This window comes from Rhinopithecus roxellana, chromosome 20 (genome assembly GCF_007565055.1).
Source record: "Rhinopithecus roxellana isolate Shanxi Qingling chromosome 20, ASM756505v1, whole genome shotgun sequence".
NCBI lineage: Eukaryota > Metazoa > Chordata > Mammalia > Primates > Cercopithecidae > Rhinopithecus > Rhinopithecus roxellana.
Window position 1 is genome coordinate 2,346,363 of NC_044568.1, and position 24,624 is coordinate 2,370,986.

Below are 24,624 nucleotides of genomic sequence, written 5' to 3' on the forward strand. Positions count from 1 at the left end.
GGCTTCTTCCGCCAATTAGGCTACGGGGGGGGTGCCTCCGAAACACAGGCAGCACGCAGCACGTGTATCCAAGGCTAATTCCCTCCTAGCACTGGAGACGACCATTACTGGGACAATGGCAGGGACAACCACCAGAGGACTGCTGCCCATAGACAGCTGTGGACTCACAAAAGACCCCTGCTACTTGCGGGTGACAGCAGTGAACTCGAATGAGACTGGAAATCTTTTCATTCGCTACTAGGATCAGCTTTTATCAACTTCTTTGGATACATTATATTTTCCCTTAATAGAATGACGCCCTTCAAAGTATGGCAGAAACCAATGGGAGCCATTTATTTTAGACATTTATTCCACGAACAAGTTTTCAAGAAGACATCTAAGTGAACACTGATACAAAACAATGAATCGACATCTATTTGCTCCGGGTCTTGGAATGCATTCAGAGGCAGAGGCTTCCAGTTTCACAAGTTACTCAGACACTCCTTTAGCCAGGGCTGCTCCAGCTCCTCACAGCTGAGTCTTGTCTGTCACTGGGAGCCAGACCTCCTGACAGGCTTCCTTCACTTCAGCCTACCTGCCACTGGTTATGGAGGTGCTTGGGGGGCTGCCTGCTGTGGATCATGAGGGACTTGCCCTTTCTCCTTCCTGAACAAGCTCCTGGGCTGACTTTGCTGTCACAGCATCCCTTCCCTTTCCTGAAGCATGAGATGGATTTGGTATGGCCAGATGTGGCAGGCACAGGAGAGCTGGGCCAGCAGCCTGGTCTTCTCACGTCTTCCGCATCTGTATCACACTCCACAGCCTCATGAAACATTAGAGACACAGCAACTTGGCAATCAAGTTCAACTTCTCTTCAGATGAGGCGCCAAGGCCCAGAGAGGCTATGATGTATCAAACAACGCTCATTAAGTAGTGACAAGACTAAAACTGTCTCTTTCAGCTTCTGGTCTCATACTCATTCCACCAAGGCAGGCTGCCCTGAGCCATTTGTGTGTGAGGTTTCCCTCTTTTAAAAACTGTTTCTTTCCAGATGAATGAATTAGGTTGAATGCATTAATAACATCACTGGTAAGAACTGGAGGTATCTGTGGCAGTAACAAAGCAAGCCTAGGTGGGACATACGAGCCCAGTTTCCAAAATGCCTTTGATAAGATGACAGTGAAAAGTTGTCAGTCTATGCTGTTTTTCAAAAACAGGATTTGACACAATTTACAAGGAAATAAGACAAAATGAAATAAATATAGGTTGGGGTAGGTGGTTGAGGTGGGCTGTAAGTTTTGTTGAGCTTTCCAGCAGCCAGAAGAGAGAGAGAAAAAGCAGCTTAAGTTACAAAAATCACAGTGTTTGTGATACATACATACAGATCTACACGCATATGTAGACGTGTGTGTGTATATATATACTGCGCTTAGGATCAGGCTTTCCTTGGTACTGAGATCTAGATAAAAAAAACCTTTTTCTATGAATCTTCATAAAGGCAATGTTATATGATCTAAAAGACACATTGATCAGAACATGATTATTCATTTTGACTTACATGTACCAGATGAAAACAAATAAAATGCAGGGAGACAAGTAGTGTTGGTCTAAAATGGGGGATAGACCTTCCATTTCTTCAGAACAAAGTTCATCAAATTAATGTAACACATTTCCAGACAGCCCATTTACAATTAGGAGTAGAGGTAGGGGAACCCAAATTCCGCCTCAGCTTGCTCCCAGGCATATAAGAGTTAAATAGAATCAGTTTGTCCCACTAGAAAGGGAAAGGTTCTTGACCCTTTCCTGCCACTGGGGAAGGGTGAGAGATGAAGGTACAGAATATGATTCTGGGCAACCTAGCCAAACTCTTCTGCAGGTGAAGGTGATGTTCTCATGACTGAGCTCCTGGCCCTCTGTAGCTGCCATGGTGTAAGTGGCTCCACCTTTTGCTGTGATAATTCCTCTATCAACGGTGAGTTCCTTGAACCCAGGCACCATGCCCCTTCCTTCCTTTTTGTATCCTTCACTGTGGCTAGAACATGGCCTTACATATAACAGTGCTTCGTATTTATGAATAAGTCATCTACTTTCCTGAATCATGCTTCCATATAATATCAATCCTGTGTACGTATTACTAAGTGGTTATTTCTATTAATGTGCATCTTCTCTAGAGCTGGAATTCCAGAACATCTACACAATATAAACACAAGCCCACTGGCACCACACACATCTTACTCTGCTATGCATACTACCAACATGGAACTGTACTTAGCATTAGAAATCTTTAACTTAGAAAACACAGAAAAATCAACCTACTGAGATGTGAAAAGTCATAACATTTCCAACAAACGTAAATCAGAAACATTTATCAATGTTTACCTGAGTCACCTGCCTTCCAACAGGCCACACCCCATTCTGGCACCATAAATTAGATTTCTTTGTACAGCGCCTACCCTCCTAGGTACTTTGCTGAACAAGTTTCAAAAGATTGAAACGTACCAAAAGGAACAATATCATTTCCAGATGGCTTCAAATAAGAGCATTTGACAAAGAAAGGGAGAGATAAGAGCAAAATAATCACTTACAAACAGCCCTGACTCTGGTTCCCTTCCCATTAAACTTGTGACTTCTCCCTTGCCAAAGCAAAGCCACCCTGGGTTACCTACATACTACGGGAATAAACACCACTGGCTCCATTCTGAAGCAACTGGCCCTGGAAAATCAAATTTCTGGGTTCTATCTCTAACTTCAAAAGTGAATTAACCATCTCCCATCAGAACTTTTCCTTCAGTGTTTACTGGGTTACTGCTGGGGGTTCTCAAAAGAGATTTTTCAGACAAAACAGGTAAATGAGGAAAACAAAACAGTGTTCTGGATTTCTGGACTGAGGTTTTTATGAATGTTCCCACTTTTCACCCAGTGAGCTCTAGAGTTGTATAAGTTACTTGGGGCACTACAGTTAGGTTTCTGATGTGGTGAACAGGGACTAGAACCCTCAGGAATAGAGACTGGGAGATTTAACAGCCAGCCCCGAGAGCACTGGTTTAAGCTGAGACGGCCATCTGATCTACAGCAGGCCAAAGGAGTACAACCGGTCTTAGAAATGTTTCCGGTGTCTATTACCTCTTCCCTATCCCCTTAAAGTTTTAGAAACACTATTATTATACTGCAGTGTGGGGGTGGGAGGTACGAAATATGCCAACATACCAGTCATGTTCTAAATAAGAGCCAGAGAAATTAGAGGATAGAACTAGAACGTGTCTGAAATCCTGCTTTACTTTAGTGAGACACACCATGAACAGGCCTCCTATTCCATCTGAGGAGGGCATGGTAGTTCAGAAGAGGTCGGCAGGAGCACCCAGAGCAACTGAGAGGTAAGTGCAGGGCTACAAGAAACAGTACAAGGACCTGGGATTACTTATAGACCGGAGAAGCAGCAGCCAGTGGATTTAAGTCTTCAGGTACAGAAAAGGATGAGGGGTGATCAATTGCTTCTCACCTCCACGTAGGGCAAGGCATTAGTACAGGACTTCAGTAACAATACAGGGATTCTGCCCCAGCTATTTGGATCAACTTCTTGACACAAAAAAAGGTACACTGTAACGGACTTCTGAGGAAAGCTATAAAATCTTCACTCTTCTTTTGTGGATCTCTTCAAAACCAAGATGGATTTGATGTAGTTCTGATCAGACTCCTCAAAGTTCTCCCTAAATGTGAAAATCTGTTATCAAGTTGCATCCAGGATCTCATGGAGTAGGTAACAACAACAAAAACACTTTTAGCATTTTTTATATCCTTGCAAACAATTCTCATCCACATGGAAAGATCTTGAATGTTGCCAGACTTAGCAATCCAGCTAGCTGCAGTGGCCTCAACGTACTGAGGAGTATTTCATTCTGAACTTGGACAACACATCTTCTCCACATTCTTAAAGGAGAAGCTGAGACACACAGAAGAGGAACAGACTGATCAAGTTAGAGGCAGAGGTGAGAACAGGATGAAAGTGTCTAGTTTATTTATATTCTCAAGTTTATCTTGGGAATTACACTTCATAGCTAAGAAAAGATTGCTTCCAAGAATGAGATTAGGGTAAAATGGCTAAAGGAGCATTTAGGAAGAGAAGATCATCATCAAAAAGTTTTCCTAAACTCATCAATCTTTCCCTTATGTGGGTTCTCAGGGCAATACAGAGATGGAGGGTGTGGCAGAGGCTTTTCTCTCACATGAACTTCCCGATGTTTGGTAAGAACAGAACTCTTACTGAAACGTTTGCCACACTGGGCACATCCATAGGGTTTCTCTCCAGTGTGTATTCTCCGATGTTCTCGAAATCTTGTACAGTTATTGAAACTTTTTTCACAGTCCACACATTTGTAGGGATTCTCCCCAGTGTGAACTCTCCGGTGGGCGCTGAAATGAGAACTGTTGGTGAAGCTTTTCCCACACTCTCCACACTGATAGGGCTTCTCACCGGTGTGGGTTCTCTGATGTATAATAAGACTAGAGCTCTGACTAAAGCATTTTCCACACTCTCCGCATCTGTAGGGTTTCTCTCCTGTGTGAATTCTCTGGTGGGCACCAAAATTTGAGGAGTCATTAAAGCTTTTTCCACAGTCAAGACATTTAAAAGGTTTTTCGCCTGTGTGGATTCTTTGGTGTCTGATCAGGCTCCTGCTCCTACCAAAGCACTTTCCACAGACACCACACTTGTAAGGATTCTCCTTGTGGTGGGTCATCCGGCACATCAAACGAGCATTCCTTCCAAAGTTTTCTCCGTATTTGAGAAGTCTGTAGGGTCTCTTCCCCACAAAAGGCCTCTGATGCACAACGGCTTTCCCTAAATCTCTAGGCTGAGACATTGGCTTTCCCTGTCTAATTCCTTGAAGATTCTCCCATTGCCTTCCTGAGATGCATTCCCTTTTGCGATATTTGCTGGGGTCGGTATTCTGGGAAACAACTCTTTTTGACTTTTCTATTAATGCCCTATGCTGTTCCATGTCCTTATAAACTATCTCTGCTGGATCCTCCTTGATGCTATTTCCAATTTCAAAATCTGAAAAAACAAAAGACAATACAAATTTCATACAAGTCTGACGTTAACCATAAACAACCTGGCTTGCAAGGCTTGATCCATTTGCTCTCCATACACTTCTCTAACCTCAGACCCTGTGACTCTTCCCTGATTCATTCTGCTGTATTTCTTTCCATTCATAAACAGGCCAATAACAGCCAGTACAGAGTAGGCCTTCAGAAATGGTTCCTGCATTATAATCCAAGCCATCATTCCCCATCCATATCCCAATTAACATGAGGGCAACCTGGCTTATCTCCCTGAAGTTCCACTCTAATTCATCCTATTTTCATAAGTTCACCTCTATACTAAGGCACACTACATCACACTGATCTATAGATTAGATTCTGACCAAGTCGAAGTTCCTTGAGGGACTTGAGTAACTAAATTCCTCTACATAGCTAATCATATCCCATCCAAGAGTATCTGTTTCTTCTCAAATGTTCTTCTCACTTTATTTTCCAGGCTGTCCCATAAACCACACTAATTGAAATCTTAATTCTCACTGTTCCCCAAATTGGAATTATTTTCTCACTCTTTTCATCTACATCCACGTTCACTACATCTTGGATCCAGATTTTCTGTGAAGTTTTCTGGACAGAGAGCATGACATGGTGAAGAGAGACAAGCTTTGGAATTACACAGCTCTGGGTCTGGTCCCATCTTGGTCAGTTATTAACTGTGTGATTTTTTTGTATTAACTTTTTTTTTTTTTTTTGAGACGGAGTCTGGCTGTGTCGCCCAGGCTGGAGTGCAGTGGCGCGATCTCGGCTCACTGCAAGCTCCGCCTCCTGGGTTCATGCCATTCTCCCGCCTCAGCCTCCGAGTAGCTGGGACTACAGGCGCCCACCACCACGCCCGGCTAATTTTTTTGTATTTTTAGTAGAGACGGGGTTTCACCGTGTTAGCCAAGATGGTCTCAATCTCCTGACCTCGTGATCCGCCCGCCTCGGCCTCCCAAAGTGCTGGGATTACAGGCTTGAGCCACCGCGCCCGGCCTTGTATTAACTTATTATGGAAAATTCAAACACAGAAAAGTCTGGAGAACAACAGTATGTATAATAAACTCCCGTGAACCACTTACCTACATTTAACTATGACCTATTCATGGCCAATCCCATTTCATTTCCACTCCCACACACTCCCTGCTTCCTCCAATCCAGACTACTTTGCAGCCAATTCCAGACATCACATTATTTCATCCGTAAACATTTCACAAGCTGTGCAACTTAGGCCCAATTCAGGTTGAGTTGATTCCCAAACCCTTGTTCTGAAACATCTGCTCTCCTGCCTTGTTTCTATTGCCAGTTGCAACATTACCTTCCTTCCATACATTCAGTGGAAACCACAGATAACCTCTCAATCCCAAGTGCGGAGGCTGTGGCATGGGAAGGGGAAAGGAGGGCAGCCATCAATCAATCTAGTCACTTAAGTAAAAAGCCCTAACAATTCCATCTTTCACTTATTAGTACTTTTTTTGTCACCCAGGCTGGAGTGCAGTGGCATGATTATAGCTGACCACAGCCTTGACCTCCCAGGCTCAAGTGATCCTCCCACCTCAACCCCCCAAGTTGCTGGGATTACAGGTGCACACCACCATTCTCAGCTAATTTTTTATTTTTTGTAGACATGGGGTCTATGTTGCCCAGGCTGGTCTTGAACTCCTGCGTTCAAGCGATCCTCCCACCTTGGCTTCCCAAAGTGTTAGGATTACAGGTATGGGCCCACCACACCTGGCATGTCAGTACTTCTTTTGAAGTTTTCTGATTGAGTACAATGTTATTCTGGGATTTGGAGGAAGTCATAGCCTAGCAGTTGGCTTAGAGAAAGCTTGATAATTTGACGATGTGTCTGGAGCTCACTTTAAAAACAAGATTCACAAGGACTTTGTTTCCAGAGTAATCAAAGCCAGGGTTCTACAGGACTTAATTCAAGCCTTCATACTATCATTTCCCATATATATATATACTAAGCTAGAGTCATTTGCTTCAATAAACTAGTCCTGAATTATCCCACACATTCAACTGATTGCCGGGGGTGCTTAATGTAGTGTTATGGGAAGATGGAGCTCCTGTCCTTCAGGAGCTCACCATGTCTGCGAGATCTTACATCTAAAGTGTTCAGTGCCATAAGACAGAGACAGACAAAGTATGGGAGGTGAGACATGGAGATATGTAGAGCCAGGGACATTCAAGCTGGAGGGAACATCACAAGCTAAAGTTTGGATGGGAAAGGGCTTGAGGTGTCTGTAGGAAATAGGCAGTAGTTCTGCTCTGAATAAGCACAGAGTTGAGGAAGGAAAACACTAACATGTAGACTAGAAGAGTAAGATAAGCTCAGATCAAAAATGGCTGTGAAACCTTAATAAGAGTGTGGGTGGGGAAAACTGGTTTGGAGGCTTTTACAACAGTCTAGGCAAGAGAGAGAGAAGACTGAACTAGACAGTGGCTAATGGTAACTGAAGAGGGGACAGATAGATGTGATAGTCTGGATGAGGGCGGGAGCCCACAGGGAAGAGCCATGGTGTAGTAAGGAAGATGGTGATGTTAGTTTTGAACATCTTAAGCCTGAGTTACTAGTGACAGGCCCACGAGGGCCTAACATGCAGGGGAAACATGCAGGTGGAGCTCAGGACCAGAATAAAGTCTTTCATTTAGTCTCTGCCTATCTTTTTTGTCTTGCACACCACAAGTAACTATAACATGTTCTTCTTTTGTGCTTACTGACACTCTTCCTTCATCCAAGATTTTTCTCATGTGTAATTCCAAGTTTTTCTTCCCCACGGTACTTCCAGGAGATACAAAAACCCTGTCTGACCCATACCGACAAAAACCAAGGCTGAGAACCCAAGGACTGAGTCACTCTAAAGTGAGTTTCTCCTTTGAAGAGAAGCACCACGAGAACAGGAACTTTTGGTTGGTTTGTTTTTTCAGATGGAGTCTCACTCTGTCACCCAGGCTGGAGTGCAATGGCACGATCTCGGCTCACTGCAATCTGCGCCTCCCGGGTTTCAAGTGATTCTCCTGCCTCAGCCTTCTGAGTAGCTGGAATTACAGGTGCCCGCCACCACACCCAGCTAATTTTTGTATTTTCAGTAGAGACAGGGTTTCGCCATGTTGGCCAGGCTGGTCTCAAACTCCTGACCCCAGGTGATCCACCCGCCTCAACTTCCAAACTGCTAGGGTTACAGGTGTGAGCCATTATACCTGGCCAGGAACTGTTTCATTCACTGCTATATCCTCTGTTCTTCAAGTAGCACAGGCACTCAAATATTTGTTGAATGAAGGAATATTCATGAGCTATGTGCAAGATCTACTGATTTTTCAGTAAATCACACTTACTCCTCTTTTGGACTAAAACTCCTTGGTTTTGCACCTTACCATTTGGGCTCTGCAGCAGACCTGGAGGTCCTTGGAATTCTGGCTCTTGCATAATTTCCTCCTCGCTCATTCTCTCACTGCAAGAATCTTCTATTACTGCCTCCTGTGAGGTCTCTTCAGGTTCCCAGCCTGTAGGTTCCTGGGGTTCAACCTCAATACCCCCTCTTTCTTGCCTTGAAGGTGATGGGACTTCTTCTGGGGTGCTGGGGAAAGGAGCAGGTGCCCGAGAGTTAATCAGGGCATCCATTTCCTTGTAGAACGCACAGGACTCTAGCACGTGGCCATTTTTCACCTTGCGGTAACTCTTCTGAAGGCTTTTGAACTTGGTTCGGCACTGTTCTGGTGTCCGGAGGAAGCCGCACTCTCGAAGTTGTTCAGCTACAGCCCCATACAATTTGCTCTTCCGATGACAGGCTTGAAGTGCTTCATAAAACCGAGTCTCACGGAGGATATCAAGAAAAGTCTTGGTTTCTTCATAGCCCCAGTGCACACCTACCATTTGGGGATAAAGTTCACAATGTAAGAAAGAAAAGGAGTCTGTAGCCTCTATACTATATACATTAAGAAATATAGAGGTAAAAAAATTCCATTTACAGTGGCAACAAGAACTACAATATGCCTAGGAATAAGCTTTGCAAGAAATGAGAAGGTCTATATAAAAATGTGTAATATCATAAAACTAGAAAAAATGACGAGACACCGTTTATGAATAGGAAGACTCAAGTTGTACAGATATCATTTCTCATATGAATCTATAGTCAAAATCCCAATCAGATTTTTAAAATTGAAATTGGTAAACTAATCTCAAAGCTTATTTGGAAGAATAAAAATGCACTCCCCAAATCTGCCATTGCTACGGTGATTAACTAAATGATTTAGTTCTCTAGAAGGCTCTTTCCAAAGTGGTTAAGAATCATGACTAGAATTTCCAATAGGAAGTTTTCCCCTCAAATTTCCTACCACTTTTGTAACCAGTCTTCCTTAAGGAGCAGAACTATGTTCAGAGTAGTTTTTGGACATCATTGAATCCTCTACTTTGAGATGAAATGATCTGCATGACAAGACTATGTTCTGTATTTATAGCAGAATAAAACTTTTCAGGGCATATCTAAATATAATTTGTAAGACATACTTTTTGTATGTTTTGTAATCTATAGTAGGAAAAAATCTCTATCCTCTATCTTACTAGGTGGTCTCTTCCAGGCCTATGACTGGATTCCCATAATTGAGACCACCCCAAGAGTCCCAGCCTCATGTTGATGGATTTTCAGATTGGTGAGACCTGTCTAGGCCTAATACATCTTCCCATCTTAGCAGATGTTTATTTTTTATTTTTTGAGACATAATCTCACTCTGTTGCCCAGGCTGGTCTGCAGTGGCACAATCATGGCTCACTGAAGCCTTGAACTCCTGGGCTCAAGCGATCTTCTCGCTTCAGACTCCTGAGTAGCTGGGACTACAGGAGTGTGCCACCATGCCTGGCTGATTGTTTTATTTTCTGTAGAGAAAGAGTCTCGCTGTGTTGCCCAGTTGCTCTAGAACTCCTGGCCTCAAGGGATCCTTCCAGCTCAGTCTCCTAAAGTGCTAGAATTACAGGTATGAACCACCGCATCCAGCCAGATATTTCTTTTGAATGGTTTTAGTCATGAATACATTCCCTAGCCTGATTTAGTTTTCCATTCTATGTAAGAATTTATAGGCTGGGTGCAGTGGCTCATGCCTGTAATCCCAGCACTCTGGGAGGTCGAGGCGGGTGGATCATTTGAGGTTGGGAGTTTGAGACCAGCCTGACCAACATGGTGAAACCCCGTCTCTACTAAAAATACAAAAATCAGCCAGGCGTGGTGGTGGGTGCCTGTAATCCCAGCTACTTAGGAGGCTGAGGCAGGAGAATTGCTTGAACCCACCTAGGAGGAGGAGGTTGCCACTGCACTCCAGCCTGGGCGACAGAATAAGACATCATCTCCAAAAAAAAAAAAAGAATTTATCTCTAGCTGGAGTAAAGAAACATTACTAACAACAGTGATACCAGGCAACGCTGTAATTGTATTTTACCATTTTCACAGTGCCTTCATTTATATCATTCTATTTAACACTAATAACAACCCTACGAGGTATTTTTTTTTTTTTTATTGTATTTTATGTTCTAGGATACATGTGCACAACATGCAGGTTTGTTACATATGTATACATGTGCCATGTTGGTGTGCTGCACCCATTAACTCATCATTTACATTAGATATATCTCCTAATGCTATCCCTCCTCCCTCTCCCCACCCCACAACAGGCCCCAGTGAGTGTGATGTTCCCCTTACTATGTCCAAGTGCTCTCATTGTTCAGTTCCCACCAGAGCTCAAACAAATTTACAAGAAAAAAACAAACAACCCCATCAAAAAGTGGGCAAAGGATATGAACAGACACTTCTCAAAAGAAGACATTTATGCAGCCAACAGACACATGAAAAAATGCTCATCATCACTAGCCATCAGAGAAATACAAATCAAAACCACAATGAGATACCATCTCACACCAGTAAGAATGGCAATCATTAAAAAGTCAGGAAACAACAGGTGATGGAGAGGATGTGGAGAAATAGGAACACTTTTACACTGTTGGTGGGACTGTAAACTAGTTCAATCATTGTGGAAGACAGTGTGGCGATTCCTCAAGGATCTAGAACTAGAAATATCATTTGACCCAGCCATCCCATTACTGGGTATATACCCAAAGGATTATAAATCATGCTGCTATAAAGACACATGCACACGTATGTTTACTGCAGCACTATTCACAATAGCAAAGACTTGGAACCAACCCAAATGTCCATCAGTGACAGAATGGATTAAGAAAATATGGCCCTATGAGGTATTCTTAGTCATATTTTACAGATGAGAAAATTGAAACTCAAAGTAGTTACATGATGTGTCTACTGTCGCACAGTTATTAACTGGCGATTTAATTCTGCATCTCTCAGTCACGAAATATTTAATACCAGCTCTCTTTTGCATGGTGTATCTGTCTGCCTTTTTAATTTTAATGTCTCTGTATTATATTTAAGATGGCCCTCTTATAAGCAATTAATGTCTGATAATCTTAGTCCTTTAAGTTTGGAATTAATTATATATTTGGATTTATATCTTATTTTTTTCCATCTGACTCATCTATTTTGTATTCTTTTTTCTCTCCTTTTTCTCTCCTTTCTTGTCTTCTAATTTTAGATTACGCAAGACAGGTTTATTTCATTTTTAATGAAAACCTGCTGAAACTGTTACATAATTTTGTAATGGTTATTTTAGATAATGTAATAATGCATGCTTGACTTATTATAATCCAATACAATTGATTACTTTATGCCAATTATCAGATAATACTAGATCCTTAGAACCCTTTAACTCCATTTGTCTTCCTTCCACGAGGACCCAAACACTCAAAATCCATGCTGTGCTCTAAAGTGAAAACGATTCCTCCATGGCTGCTTGGAGCTGTTACTCTCTGACTACAATAGGGGTAGCAGCAAGCACCTGAAAGTACTTCAGTGATGTGGCCACACTGCAGTGAAAGTGGTGAGGTGTGTGTGACAGCACCCCCCTGGGTTTGGTCACTTCTGGTCTACTCCTTTTTCCACAAGATCACACATCTGTTTTCTTACCAGAGAAACAAAGCACAATTCTTACCACTGAGGTTCTGAAATAAGACAGGGGCACCATGGATTTCAGACTTGCGGATAAATTCAACGCCTATTTCGTCACCATCAGAATCTTCTGCGGCTTCCTCCTCCTCCACCAAGCTGATGTGTTCCTTACCACTGATGGCAATTCTCTTCAGTCTGGGGAGAGGTATCATCTCCTTTGGCTTATCAGTGGACGAAGCATGGGCTGCAGGGTTCAACAAAGCATCCATGTCCTCAAAGAAGGCGCAGGGTTCTAGCATGTGGCCATTTCTCACCTTTCGATAGCTTTTCTGGAGACTTTTGAACTTGGTTCGACACTGTTCTGGGGTTCGAAGGAAGCCACATTCTCGCAACCATTCAGCCACAGCACCATACACCTGGCTATTTCGGGGACAGGCCTGAAGTGTTTCATAAAAGCGAGACTCTTTGAGAATTGCCAGGAAAGTCTTTGTTTCCTCATAGCTCCAATGGACACCCTGCTATCTTTTCATCTTCTAAACCCCACTGCTGCTGCTCTCTCCATGTTTTTCCTGTACTCCTTGCAGGGACCTGAATAGCATGAACTGACTTTTCCTTGACGTAGCTGCTTCGTAGCATACTTCTCTTGTTAGAGGAATGCAGACCTAGAGTCCATGGCTCCTTTCTCTGTTCCAACCGGGTTATCTTGTTAGATGTAGACGCTGTACTTCCTATAGTAAAAGAAACATATTTCATGGTAGACATATAAGTCATTACTGCATGCCTCAATCTTCTGCTGTCACATGCTCTCCTGGGTCACTTGTTCACACCCAAACCTTTCTCAGCTGTGACACTGCACATTTATTTTTACATGACTTCCTTGGTACAAACACCTACTAATTTACAAGATCATTTTACTTCTCACGTATGTACCATTTCTTTTCGTAGCTAGTTCTTAAAAGAAAACCTTTAAGGGTAAGAATATACGTTTTTAATCTTTGATTCCCTCTCAGTAGCCAATGTTGTGTTAGGTTCAGGGTATGCTTCTACTCAGTATTTGTTACTTGTAAAATAAAGTGAATCTTTTCCCCACATTCCCCTCCATGCCCACCCCAACATACATACATATATATGTACTGGGACTGTAAGAGATGAGAAGTCAAGAATTTTTTGTTAAACTGTATTACAAAGCTATAGTAATCAAAACAGTATGGTACTGGTATGAAAACAGACACAAAGACCAGTGGAACAGAATAGAGAGCCCAGAAAGAAGTCCATGCATGTACGGCTAAATAATCTTTGACAGAGTGCCAAGAACACATCACTAGGAAAAGGTCATCTTTTCAACAAATGGTGCTGGGAAAACTGGATATCCAGATGCAAAAGAATGAAACTGGACCCCTCTCTTACACGACTCACAAAAATGAACTCAAAATGGATTAAGCCTTAAATGTAAGACTTGAAACCATAAATCTCCTAGAAGAAAACACAGGGGACAAAGCTCCTTGACAGTGGTCTTGGCAATTATTTTTTTGGATATGACATCAAAGCACAGGCAATGAAAGCAAAAATAAATGAGTGAGACTATATCAAACTACAAAGCTTCTGTACAGCAAAAAAAAAACTAATCCAAAACAACAACAACAACAACAACAACAAGTCAACAAAGTGATGAAAAAATCTATGGAATAGAAGATTTGCAAACCACTCATCTGCTAAGGGGTCAATATCTAAAATATACAAGGAACTCCTATAATTCAATAGCAAAATAACAACAACAAACCAAACAATCTCATTAAAAAATAAGACAAAGACATGAATAGACATCTTCCCAAAGAAGACATACAAATGGCAAATACGTACATGAAAAGGTGCTCAACATCGCTAATCATCAGGGAAATGCAAATCAAAGCCACAATGAGGTATCACTTCATACCTTTCAGAATGGCTATCATCAAGGAGACAAAAATAAGAAGTGCTGGTGAAAAGAAAATGAAACCTCTGAATACTGTTGGCGGAGTTGTGAATTGGGAAGTCATTATGGAAAACAGTACAGAGGTTCCATAGAGAACTAAAAATAGAATTACCATATGATCCAGCAATCCTGCTACTGGGTATATATGCAAAAATATTAAAATTAGTAGGCCAAAGAGGCACTACCATGTTCACTGCAGCATTATTCACATATAGCTAAGATACGGAAGCAACCAGGTGGCTGAATGGACAAAGAAAATGTGGTCTCTATACACAAAGGAATACTATTCTGCCTTAAAAAAGAAGAAAATTCTGCCTTTTGCAACAACATGGATGAACATGGACGACATATGTTAACTAAGGTAAGCCAGGCACAGAAAAGACATATATCACATGATCTCACTTTCTTGGCAGAATCTAAAAATGCCCAACTCATAGAAATAGAGAGTAGAGGATGGTTACCAGAAGCTGGGGAAGGAGGAAGGAGGAATGGGGAAAGTGGAGATTTGGTCAAAGGGTACAAAATTTCAGTTAGATGGGAGAAATAAACTTTAGTAATCTATTATACAGATTTAGTAATCTATTATATAGTGACTATAATATGTAGTAATGCTTTGTCTATTTCAAAATTGCTGAAAGAGTAGATTTTCTTTTATTTTTGAGGCAGAGTCTCGTTCTGTCACCCAGGCTGGAATGCAGTGGCACGATCTCAACTTGCCTATGCCTCCTGGGTTCAAGTGATTCTCCTGCCTCAGCCTCCCAAGTAGCTGGGATTGCAGGTGCCCACCACCACACCCTGGCTAATTTTTGTATTTTTAGTAGAGATGTTGTTTTGCCACATTGGCTAGGCTGGTCTCAAACTCCTGACCTCAGGTGATCCACCTGCCTCGGCTTCCAAAAGTGCTGAGATGACAGACATGAGCCACTGTGACTGGTCTAAAAGAGTAGATTTTAGATATTTTCACCATGGGAAAATAAGTATGTAAGGTGATAAATTTTTTTTTCTTTTTTTTTTTTTAAGACAAATTCTCCCTCTGTCCCTTAGGCTGGAGTGCAGTGGCATGATCTCAGCTCACTGCAACCTTTGCCTCCTGGGTTCAAGCAATTCTCCTGCCTCAGCCTCCTGAGTAGCTGGGACTACAGGTGCACACTGCCACGCCCAGATAATTTTTGTATTTTCAGCAGAGATGGGGTTTCACTATGTTGGCCAGGCTTGTATTGAACTCCTGACCTTGTAATCCACCCACCTCGGCCTTCCAAATTGCTGGGATTACAGGCATGAGCCACCACACCACGCTGAGGTGATGGATTTGTTAATTAGCTTGATTTAATCATTCCCCAACGTAAACATGTATCAAAACATCACATTGTACCCTATAAATATATACAATTATTATCTGTCAATTAAAAAAAGACAAATAACAAGGTTTTGGAGAAAAGGGAATCGTCGTGCACTACTGGTGGGAATGTAAACAGGTACAGCCATTATGGAAAACATTAGGGAGGCTCCTCAAAATATCAGAACTACAATATGATCCAGCAATCCCACTTATGGTATATATCCCAAGGAGACAAAATCAGCATCTTGAAGAGATAGCCATACTCCCGTGTTCACAGTTCACAGTGAATAGTCACTGGACTATTCATAATAGTTCAGACATGGAAATAACCCAAGAATCTGCTGACAAATGAATATTGAAAATGTGAAAATACAGGGAAAAAAATATATAATGGAGTAGTAGTCAGTCATAAAAAAGGAGAAGCCTGGGCCCAGGGGCTCAATGCCTATAATCCCAGCACTTTGGGAGGCCAAGGTAGGTGGTTTACAAGGTCAGGAGTTTGAGACCAGCCTGGTCAACATAGTGAAACCCCGTTTCTACTAAAAATACAAAAAGTAGCTGGGCATGGTGGCATGCACCTGTAGTCCCAGCTACTTGGGAGGCTGAGGCAGGAGAACTGCTTGAACCTGGGAGGCAGAGGTTGCAGTGAGCCGAGATCACACCACTGCACTCCAGCCTGGGTGACAGCAAGACCCTGTCTCAAAAAAAAAAAAAAAAAAAAAGGAAATCCAGTCATTTGTGACAAGACAACACAGATGAACTTGGAGGGCACTGTGTCAAGTGAAATAAACCAGACAGAGGAAGACAAATATGATCTCACTTACATGTGGAATCTAAAATGCTGAACTTAAGAGAAAGCAGGAAGAAAACAGTGGTTGCCAGAGGCTTAGGTAAGGGGAGATGGTGGTCAAAGGGTATAAGCTTTCAGTTACATGATTAATAAATTCTAATTATACAGCATGATAGTTACAGTTAATAATATTATAGTGTATACCTGAAATTTACTGAGAGTGTAGATCCTAAGTGTTCTCAACACACAAGTACATAACCATGTAAGGTGATGGATGTGTTAACTCAAACGTGGTTATTATTTTACAACGTATATGTACAAAAAATCATCAAGTTGCAATATGACATTCTTAAATATACATAATTTTATTTGCATATATATACATATTTTTTTTTTGAGATGGAGTTTCGATCTTGTTGCCCATGCTGGAGTGCAATGGTGTGATCTCAGCTCATTGTAATCTCTGCCTCCTGGATTCAAGCTATTCTCCTGCCTCAGCCTCCCAAGTAGCTGGGATTACAGGCATGTTCCACCATGTCCAGCTAATTTTGTATTTTTAGTAGAGATGAGGCTTCACCATGTTGGTCAGGCTGGTGTTGAACTCCTGACCTCAAATGATCCATCTGCTTTGACTTCCCAAAGTGCTGGGATTACAGGCATGAGCCACTGTGCCTGGCTTTATTTGCATATATTTAATAAATATTAAATTTATTTGTACCCCAGTAAAGCCAAAAAAAATTAGGTAGAAGAACCTAATTTTCAAACAAAAACTTACAGGAACCCATAAATACATACATCAAAGAAATAAAATGGACTTGTTTTGCTTAAGGAGGTTGAGGGTGGGTGGGCAAAAAAAAGCCGTATAGCTTATGATAGAGCTTTGTGGTCCTGAGACACATCAAAGACGTCTTTCTCCTCAAAAGAGATTGAGATCCACTCTTCTATTACATGAAGGGGAAAGATAATCTGGGAGTTCACATTTGAAAATTATTGGTACAGATATATTTTCATAAGTACTTATTGAAAACAAAATATTTCATTAATAACATATTTCATTTAAAAAAAGAACTTCTGAATACATTTTGGTGAGGTTAATAGGAAAGAGCTGTTAAGAACAGAAAGCAAATTGAGAATGTGCCAGCTTACAATACAAAAGAGATGAACATGTCGTAATTTGAATCCTAGCTACATTGCTTCTTTCACTTTTTGACCAGGGGAAGTTCCTTAAGCTCTCTAAGCCTCAGTTTCCTATGGAATAATACCATTTACTGTACTATACCATTTTATATAATACAAATATGACAGTCATATGTAACTCCTCTCCAAAGTTTTAATCACTAAATTATTATTATTTTTTTACTGGAAGAAGGAATGGGTGAAGGAAGAGAACCTGGCTAAGTAATTACACTAGACAATCCTTAGAGATCCTTTAAGTGTTAACATTTATATCTGACTATCTTCTAATCAGTAGAAATGAATACATTACAAAGCCCCAAGTCTTATATTTGGAAAGGGAAGGAATCCTTACCCAGGGAGACCACGTTCCCAACATTCTCCTTCCTGAAATCCCGGTAGAGGTCCCTGTGGGCAGGAATCTGATGCACACTCTTTTTGTAGGAAAAGCCTCTGGCCACGTGGACATCTTTCACTGGTTCCTGTAATGACACTAACACCAATGACTACCAAGATAACTGCACAGGTCTTCAAAGGATGAACAATCATGGATGAGGCAGAGAAGGACCCTAAATTAAGAACTGAAATCGACGAACAAGTGGATAGTTTGTGCCAAATGAAGCAGAAGAGAAAGAATCATAAGATGACAAGATAAGCAAGATGATCCAGCAAGGAGTCTCATTACTCAGAAGACTGGGTCCCATCTTTTTGGGAAAAGGAGTAATGGGGAAAAAGTCTCTTGTGGGGAGTATAAAAATTTGAGGACAGTGAAGGCACAGAAAAGCATTGTGCCTAAATACCCTAGTAAGGAAGGCCAGAGAAGACAATTATGGCAGGGCATGGTGGCTCACACCTGTAATCTCAGCACTTTGGGAGGCCGGGGTGAGCAGGTCACTTGAAGTCAGGAGTTTGAGACCAGCCTGGGCAACATGGTGAAACCCCGTCTCTACTAAAAATATGAAAACTTAGCCAGGTGTAGTGGCATGCACCTGTGGTCCCAGCTACTCAGGAGGCTGAGGGAGGAGAATCGCTTGAACCCAGGAGGCAGAGGTGGTTGCAGTGAGCTGGTATCGTGCCACTGTACTCCAGCGTGGGTGACAGAGTGAGACTCCATCTCAAAGAAAAAAAAGACAATTACAATGTACCTGGGACCCAGGAGGAAGCCGTGTGGTTGTCACTTCCTGATCTAGGGTATTCCATTCATCAGCAAGGGCAGGAACCCAGGGAGAAGGCCGAGCTGTAAGAACAGAAAGAAACGATTAGTAATCTGGGCTTTGACCCTTTAATTCATGCTGTCTCTCGTTTTAAGAGAAGAGTATGTATTGAAACACCAACAAATATAAATTCACCATTTTCTCTGTGAGTTGAGAACAATGCCCAGAACCACAGTACCCTAAAGCTGGGATCACAACCTCAAATTCTTTCTGGGGGTAAGCAAGTAAAGTACAAGATGAAGGGGGCCAGGTAAGGACTGTGGGAACTGGAGAGCACATATCTGATTGAAAGGGCACCGCCAATGCTCTGGTCCCACTCACGTCTCAGTGTGAGACTATGGCTGTGGTTCCTCCCCTCCTTCCCTTCCTCCCTCTTCTCTTTCCCTTCCTTTCCCTTCCTCTCTCTCTCTCAACCATGGACATTTGCAATGCATTCCATCATAATACAAACTTGGGGAGGCATAAAAAAGTATAGTAGTACTGAATCTTGCCTCTCAGTGAAGAGCTGTGTAAGTCAGACATACTTGAGGTTTAAAAATAATTGTGCCATTCTGGGGGAAAGGAAACTAACATTTATCGAGCACTATCATGCACTGGCTCCTTTACGCTGCCTCATTTAATCTGCACTAATGGCCTTGTTACTTCCCTTTTAAAGATGAGAGGACTGGGCGTGGTGGCTCACGTCTGTAATCCCAGCACTTTGGGAGGCCAAGGCGGGCAGATCACCTGACATCAGGAGTTCAAGAGCAGCCTGGCCAACATGGTGAAACCCTGTCTCTACTAAAAATACAAAAATTAGCCAGGTGTGATGGCACACGCCTGTAACTCCAGCTGCTCAGGAGGCACGAGAATCGCTTGAACCTGGGAGGCGGAGGTTGCGGTGAGTCGAGATCGTGCCATTGCACTCTAACCTGGAGCAAGACTCCACCTCAAAGAAAAAATAAAATAAAATAAAGATGAGAGAGTGGAAAGTTTGAGAAGTATCCTGACCAAGGCCTCATAGATTAAAAAAAAAAAAAAAAATGGCAGAGCTAGGTTTTGAATCGAGGTCTGTCTGCCTCTAAAGCCTAAGCTCTTAGCCTCTGTGCATTCATGTTCCTTTTCACATTATTTGCCCAACTTCACAGACAGAGGGTGGCAGAGACAAGATATAAACAGAAGACTTCTGACGGCAGGTCCAGTGATGTTTCCATTCCTCTCTTTAAGCCTGAGATGAGGCCACAGTCCAGGAGATGGAGAGATCACTGTGGACTGGGAAGGACAGGGTAATCATTTCTTAGTACTTGACCTGATTTATTCACGTGCAGGGCAGCTATGAATGTCAGTGGTCCCTCCTCTGCAAAGTCTCAACTGTTTATCCCTCTCGTATGCCACTTCTGTGATGCCTTGTGAGTCAAATTTCGAACACAAATGTCTTGTTCCCTTTCAAAGAGCTTTTTGACTTGTTTAGTCAGCCAAGAGCACATACACATGGCAGGACTGAAAAACACAAGATTACTGTAGTGCCTCGGCCTCCCAAAGTGTTGGGATTACGACGTGGGTCACTGTGTCTAGCTGTGGAGAGTTTAAATACCACCACAAGATCTCATAGCTGGTCCAGGCAATCTGTTTCCCCAGTTTGGATCTTTTTTATTTTTTGAGACACGGTCTCGCTCTGTCACCCAGGCTGGAATACAGTGGTGTGATCACGGCTCACTGCAGCCTCAACCTCCTGGGCTCAAGCAATCCTCCTGACTCAGTCTTCTGAGTAGCTGAGACCACAGGTGCATGCCATCACACTCAGCTAATTTTTTTTTTTTTTTTTTTTTGCGATTTTGTAGAGACTGGGTTTTCCCATGTTTCCCAGACTCAGTTTCCAACTTTATGATACCTTTTCACTTATATTGCACATGTTCCTAATTCTTGAAGTGAATGAAACCTTTCTCCTTAAATACTCTATTTCGAATATGTATCTGGGAGGCCCTCCACTGAGCATTCACAGTGTTGGGGGTACCGTGGAAATCTGCCGCAGCCTCTGCACTGGGCATGCTCCAAGTCTTCCCTCTTACCATTCTTGGGTAAGGGCCGACGTTCTCGCTTTCGGTTCAGCTGTTCCTGGTGTCCTGAGTGGAGGCTTCCAGCTTCCTCCCGAGACACCACCCTGGGTTGGGTCTCCACCTGCCCTGGCTGGAAGTCTGCCACCTCCCACGCTGCTCCAAGCAGGGCATGCTTCTCCGGGTGCACGGGACTGCTGACCTGAGAAATGAAGTCAATACCATAAGAGGGAGTAAAACAGGCCCATAGCAGGGCGAAATTCTCCTAGGAAAGACATCAAAGAAGGACAGAGACATGAGAAGGAATGAAAATTCCACTCCATCCCCAATGGAGTATCTGAGAGCGCTGGGCTAAGAGTACTGTCCAGCAGTCTGGGTGTAAGGTAATAGAAGAGTATTCTTTTTTCTGAGACAGAGTTTCACTCTTGTTGCCCAGGCTGGAGTGCAATGGCACGATCTTGGCTCACTGCAACCTCCATCTCCCAGGTTCAAGCAATTCTCCTGCCCCAGCCTCCCAAGTAGCTGGTATTACAGGCATGCACCAACACACCTGGCTAATTTTGTATTTTTTTAGTAGAGATGGGGTTTCACTATGTTGGTCAGGCTGGTCTCGAATTCCTGACCTCAGGTGATCAACCCGCTTCGGCCTCCCAAAGTGCCAGGATTACAAATGTGAGCCACCACGCACAGCCAGAGTAATCTTTATTACTAAACAGAGGGGGAAATCTGCCAGGAGTGAAAGAGCCTCCTTGTTGCTAGAATAGATATTATTTGACTCTTTATATTTGTTAAATTCACAAAGAAGTAAAAGTTACCAGGACATGAATATATTCACTAGTGAAATGAAAACTTCCGAAATTAATATCCACATCTATCCGTCTATCCCTGACCAACACAGCAAACTGCTGATAGATCTATACACAATGCAAGTCCGGTGCAAGGCGAAACTGCAAATCTTGCAAATACTGCAGGATTTCACGAGGTTCATGAAAGGGAGGTTGAAGAACAACTAGAAGAGCATGCAAGCCACTGAGAAATGAAGATGTGGCAGTTAGACTGGAGGAGAGTGACAGAAATGACGGCATGAGAGCACTTCAGAAGACAGTGAGTGGAAAAGTAAATGCTTGGAGACAGCTCTGGGATAACGAATGAAGTCTTTTTATTTATTTTTTTTAAAGGGGGAACAGAATAGCCTTTTTTGATCAAAATGCGTAAGTGAACCTCTATGACGCAAAACCATATTGTTCTCTTATATTGTTTTGTTGCAAACATTATGCCAAAGATGACGATAAATGCTTAGGTGAATAATGTCTGGTTTCCATTGCAAGATAATATTTCAACCAAAGCTTTTACTTTTGTATTTCATATGAAACTCTGATCCCCTTTTAAGTGGATTCACTTAAAGTGAAAAGACCCCCTTACAGGGTCTTTTATTAGTACCATTTATCTTTCTCTGAAAAGCACTTCTTTCTACAACACATCCCTGCTCACATGCCTTTCCCATTCCCTTTTTTCTAAGTACAAAAATTTGGAAAATCCTCTCTCACCTGCTGCCTCAGTCTTCCAGTCTCTTTCTCCAAATGCACTACCAGGGCCACCGCTTCCTCTCCACTTTGCGGACACTGCTTCTGTGCCCAAGCCTGAATCTTCTCGGGTAAAATGGTGAGAAACTGCTCAATCACCAGCAGCTCAAGTATTTGCTCCTTGGAACGCATTTCTGGCTTCAGCCACCGGCAGCAAAGTTCCCAGAGTTTACTGAAAGCTTCATGGGGTCCGGTCACATCCTCGTAACAGAATTGCCTGAAGCATTTGCGGAAAGTCTCACAGCTATTCGATCCTTCCAGAATGGGCTCTGATGCCCACTCGGGGTCCTTTTCCATCTTCATTATTAGGCATCCCTCAACCTCCAGGGGCGAGTCGATCTGAGAGTCGAGGGCTACAGCCATGCTGCAGCCCAGGGGTCAATTTCACGTCTAGCTCAAGGTGGGGACCCAAAGAAGACTCCAAGCGCTCCCTGCTTAATCTTCCTGGGAGTGTGGTAAGGTAGGGAGGTAAAAACGGCCAGGTCAGCAGGTACAGGGTATTCCAGGCTGATTAATCAAATCTATGCCAGGCCCTTGAAAAGGTGAATGTATATCCTAAGATGCAAAAGCCCGGCCTTTTCTCCAAACAAGACGCGACCCCGCAATGTGGTTTTCCAGGATGCATCCCTCTTAGTGATAAAGTCGGAAACCGGGAGGCTGGAGGACTAATAGAAAAATGAAGCTGGTTGAGGAAACGCTGGGCGGAGGCGGACAGCCGGGCCAGGAGGGGGTGTGTCCGCTACTCCGGGGTCGGGCTCCGAGAGGCGAGGCCTCGAGTGGGTGGGGCCGGATGTGCAGGCCCCGCCCGGCGCCAGGTTCCGGGCTCGGGTCACGGCAGCATGCCCAGGCCGCTGCGGGTGCCGCTGGGAGCTGGCGGAGTCCGAGAGCGGCGCCGGGCTCTTTCGGGCCCACTACAGCCCGAACCGTCCTCAGGAAACCTCTGCCCACTGAGGAAAGGCCGCAAAAACCGTTCCGCCTAGGAGAGGAGAAGAGCCGCAGGCCGAAGCCAGGCCTCGCAAGGGGCAGCGGCCGGCTCCTCGCGTTTGGCCTCGTCCACTCGGCCCGCGGAGAGCGCGGGGGGCGCTGGGAGCCGCAGCCACGCATGCGCCGCCTGCCACCAAGCGCCGCGGGGCCCGCGCGAGGCGTCCTCGCGGGCTAGGGGTTGGGGGAGGGGGCCCGTGTGGAGGACTCTCGCGAGAGCGCGCTGCGCGGCGACTGGGCGCTGAGGGTCCTTCCGGAGCGGAGGGACACAGAGGGACTCTAGGGCACCTGCCATCGCGAACAGTATGGGAGCGGGAGGCGAGTGCCGCTTCAGGCGGAGAATCCAGGCGGTGGCGGGACCTCCCTGAGGCGGAGTCGCCGCTACCGAGGCCTGGCTGCCGGGGAAGGAGAGCACGGGAGCGCGGACTCATGTGTCTGGCGGAGGGACACGGAGTTGCGGCGGAGGGATCTGTACTGTGTTTCTGAACCAGGGCCGCGGTCGGGGCTGGAGCGTGTCACCGGACTCTGTGGGACTTTCTTGCCCTGGCGCCGGACTCTGTGGGACTTTCTTGCCCTGGCGGAGGCGCGCGTTGTGGCCTTTTTCTTTGCCGGCGGAGGGATCTGTGCGTGGCTCCAGGTCTTTCCCGGCGCTGTCCCAGCTCAGTGGTTTCTTGTTGCTCCTGGCGTTGGGAAGGTGGATGTGGTCGAGCTTGAGGAGAAGGCGGCAGAGGGGTCTCAGGGCCAGCGTTCCGCCAGCCAGGCCCCTGCTTGCTCCCTCATGGTGCTGCCCCTGTCCCCGATTTCATAGACCGGCTTTCCTCTCTTGAGCACCTACTATGTGCCAGGCTGCGCTTTGCGCACTTGGCAGAGGCAACAGTGTCACCAGGGGGTGCTAGGTTTCTCCCAAAGGGGCTTTTGTCTGTCCATTGTTGCAGAGTTAGCGCATGAGACCAAGTGTGTCAGGCAGTTCACCCTTCAGTGGCCATGGAATTGGAGAAGTGGGAGCGGGAGCGTAGCTCGCAAGTCAAGCTCTCAGCTCTTGAAAACAGAATTTACAGGTAATAGGAAGTGTTGATGAAAAGTAAAACTGAAATATTTGAAGAGATTTATTCTGGACCGAATACGAGTGACCATGGCCCGTGGCACAGCCCTCAGGAGGTCTTGAGAACATGTGTCAAAGGTGGTCAGGGGTGCAACTTGGTTTTATACGTTTTAGGGATGCATGAGGCATCAGTCAAATACATTAAAGAAATACATTGGTTTGGTCCAGGAAGGCAGGACAACTCAAAGGGGTGGGGGCTTCCAGGCTATAGGTAAATGTAAACATTTTGTACTTGACAATTGGTTGAGTTTGTCTAAAGATCTGGGATTGATAGAAAGGAAATGTACAGGTTAAGATAAAAGTGGAGACCAAAGTTCTTTTGAAGTCTTATGGTGGCTGCCTTTAGAGATAATAGGTGACAAATGTTTCCTACTC

At 43.9% G+C, this 24,624-nt stretch overlaps 1 protein-coding gene across 1 annotated transcript; it reads right to left on the reverse strand.

The window, feature by feature from the left end:
* Positions 1–311: 311 nt before the first annotated feature.
* Positions 312–22,783, reverse strand: ZKSCAN2 (zinc finger with KRAB and SCAN domains 2). Its single transcript, XM_010362521.2, is given in 8 exon segments — positions 312–5,032; positions 8,431–8,922; positions 12,106–12,577; positions 12,579–12,790; positions 17,692–17,818; positions 18,482–18,573; positions 20,599–20,785; positions 22,131–22,783. Coding segments are annotated over 8 exon segments (2,904 nt in total). The 5' UTR covers positions 22,530–22,783; the 3' UTR covers positions 312–4,109.
* Between the last annotated feature and the right edge of the window lie 1,841 nt (positions 22,784–24,624).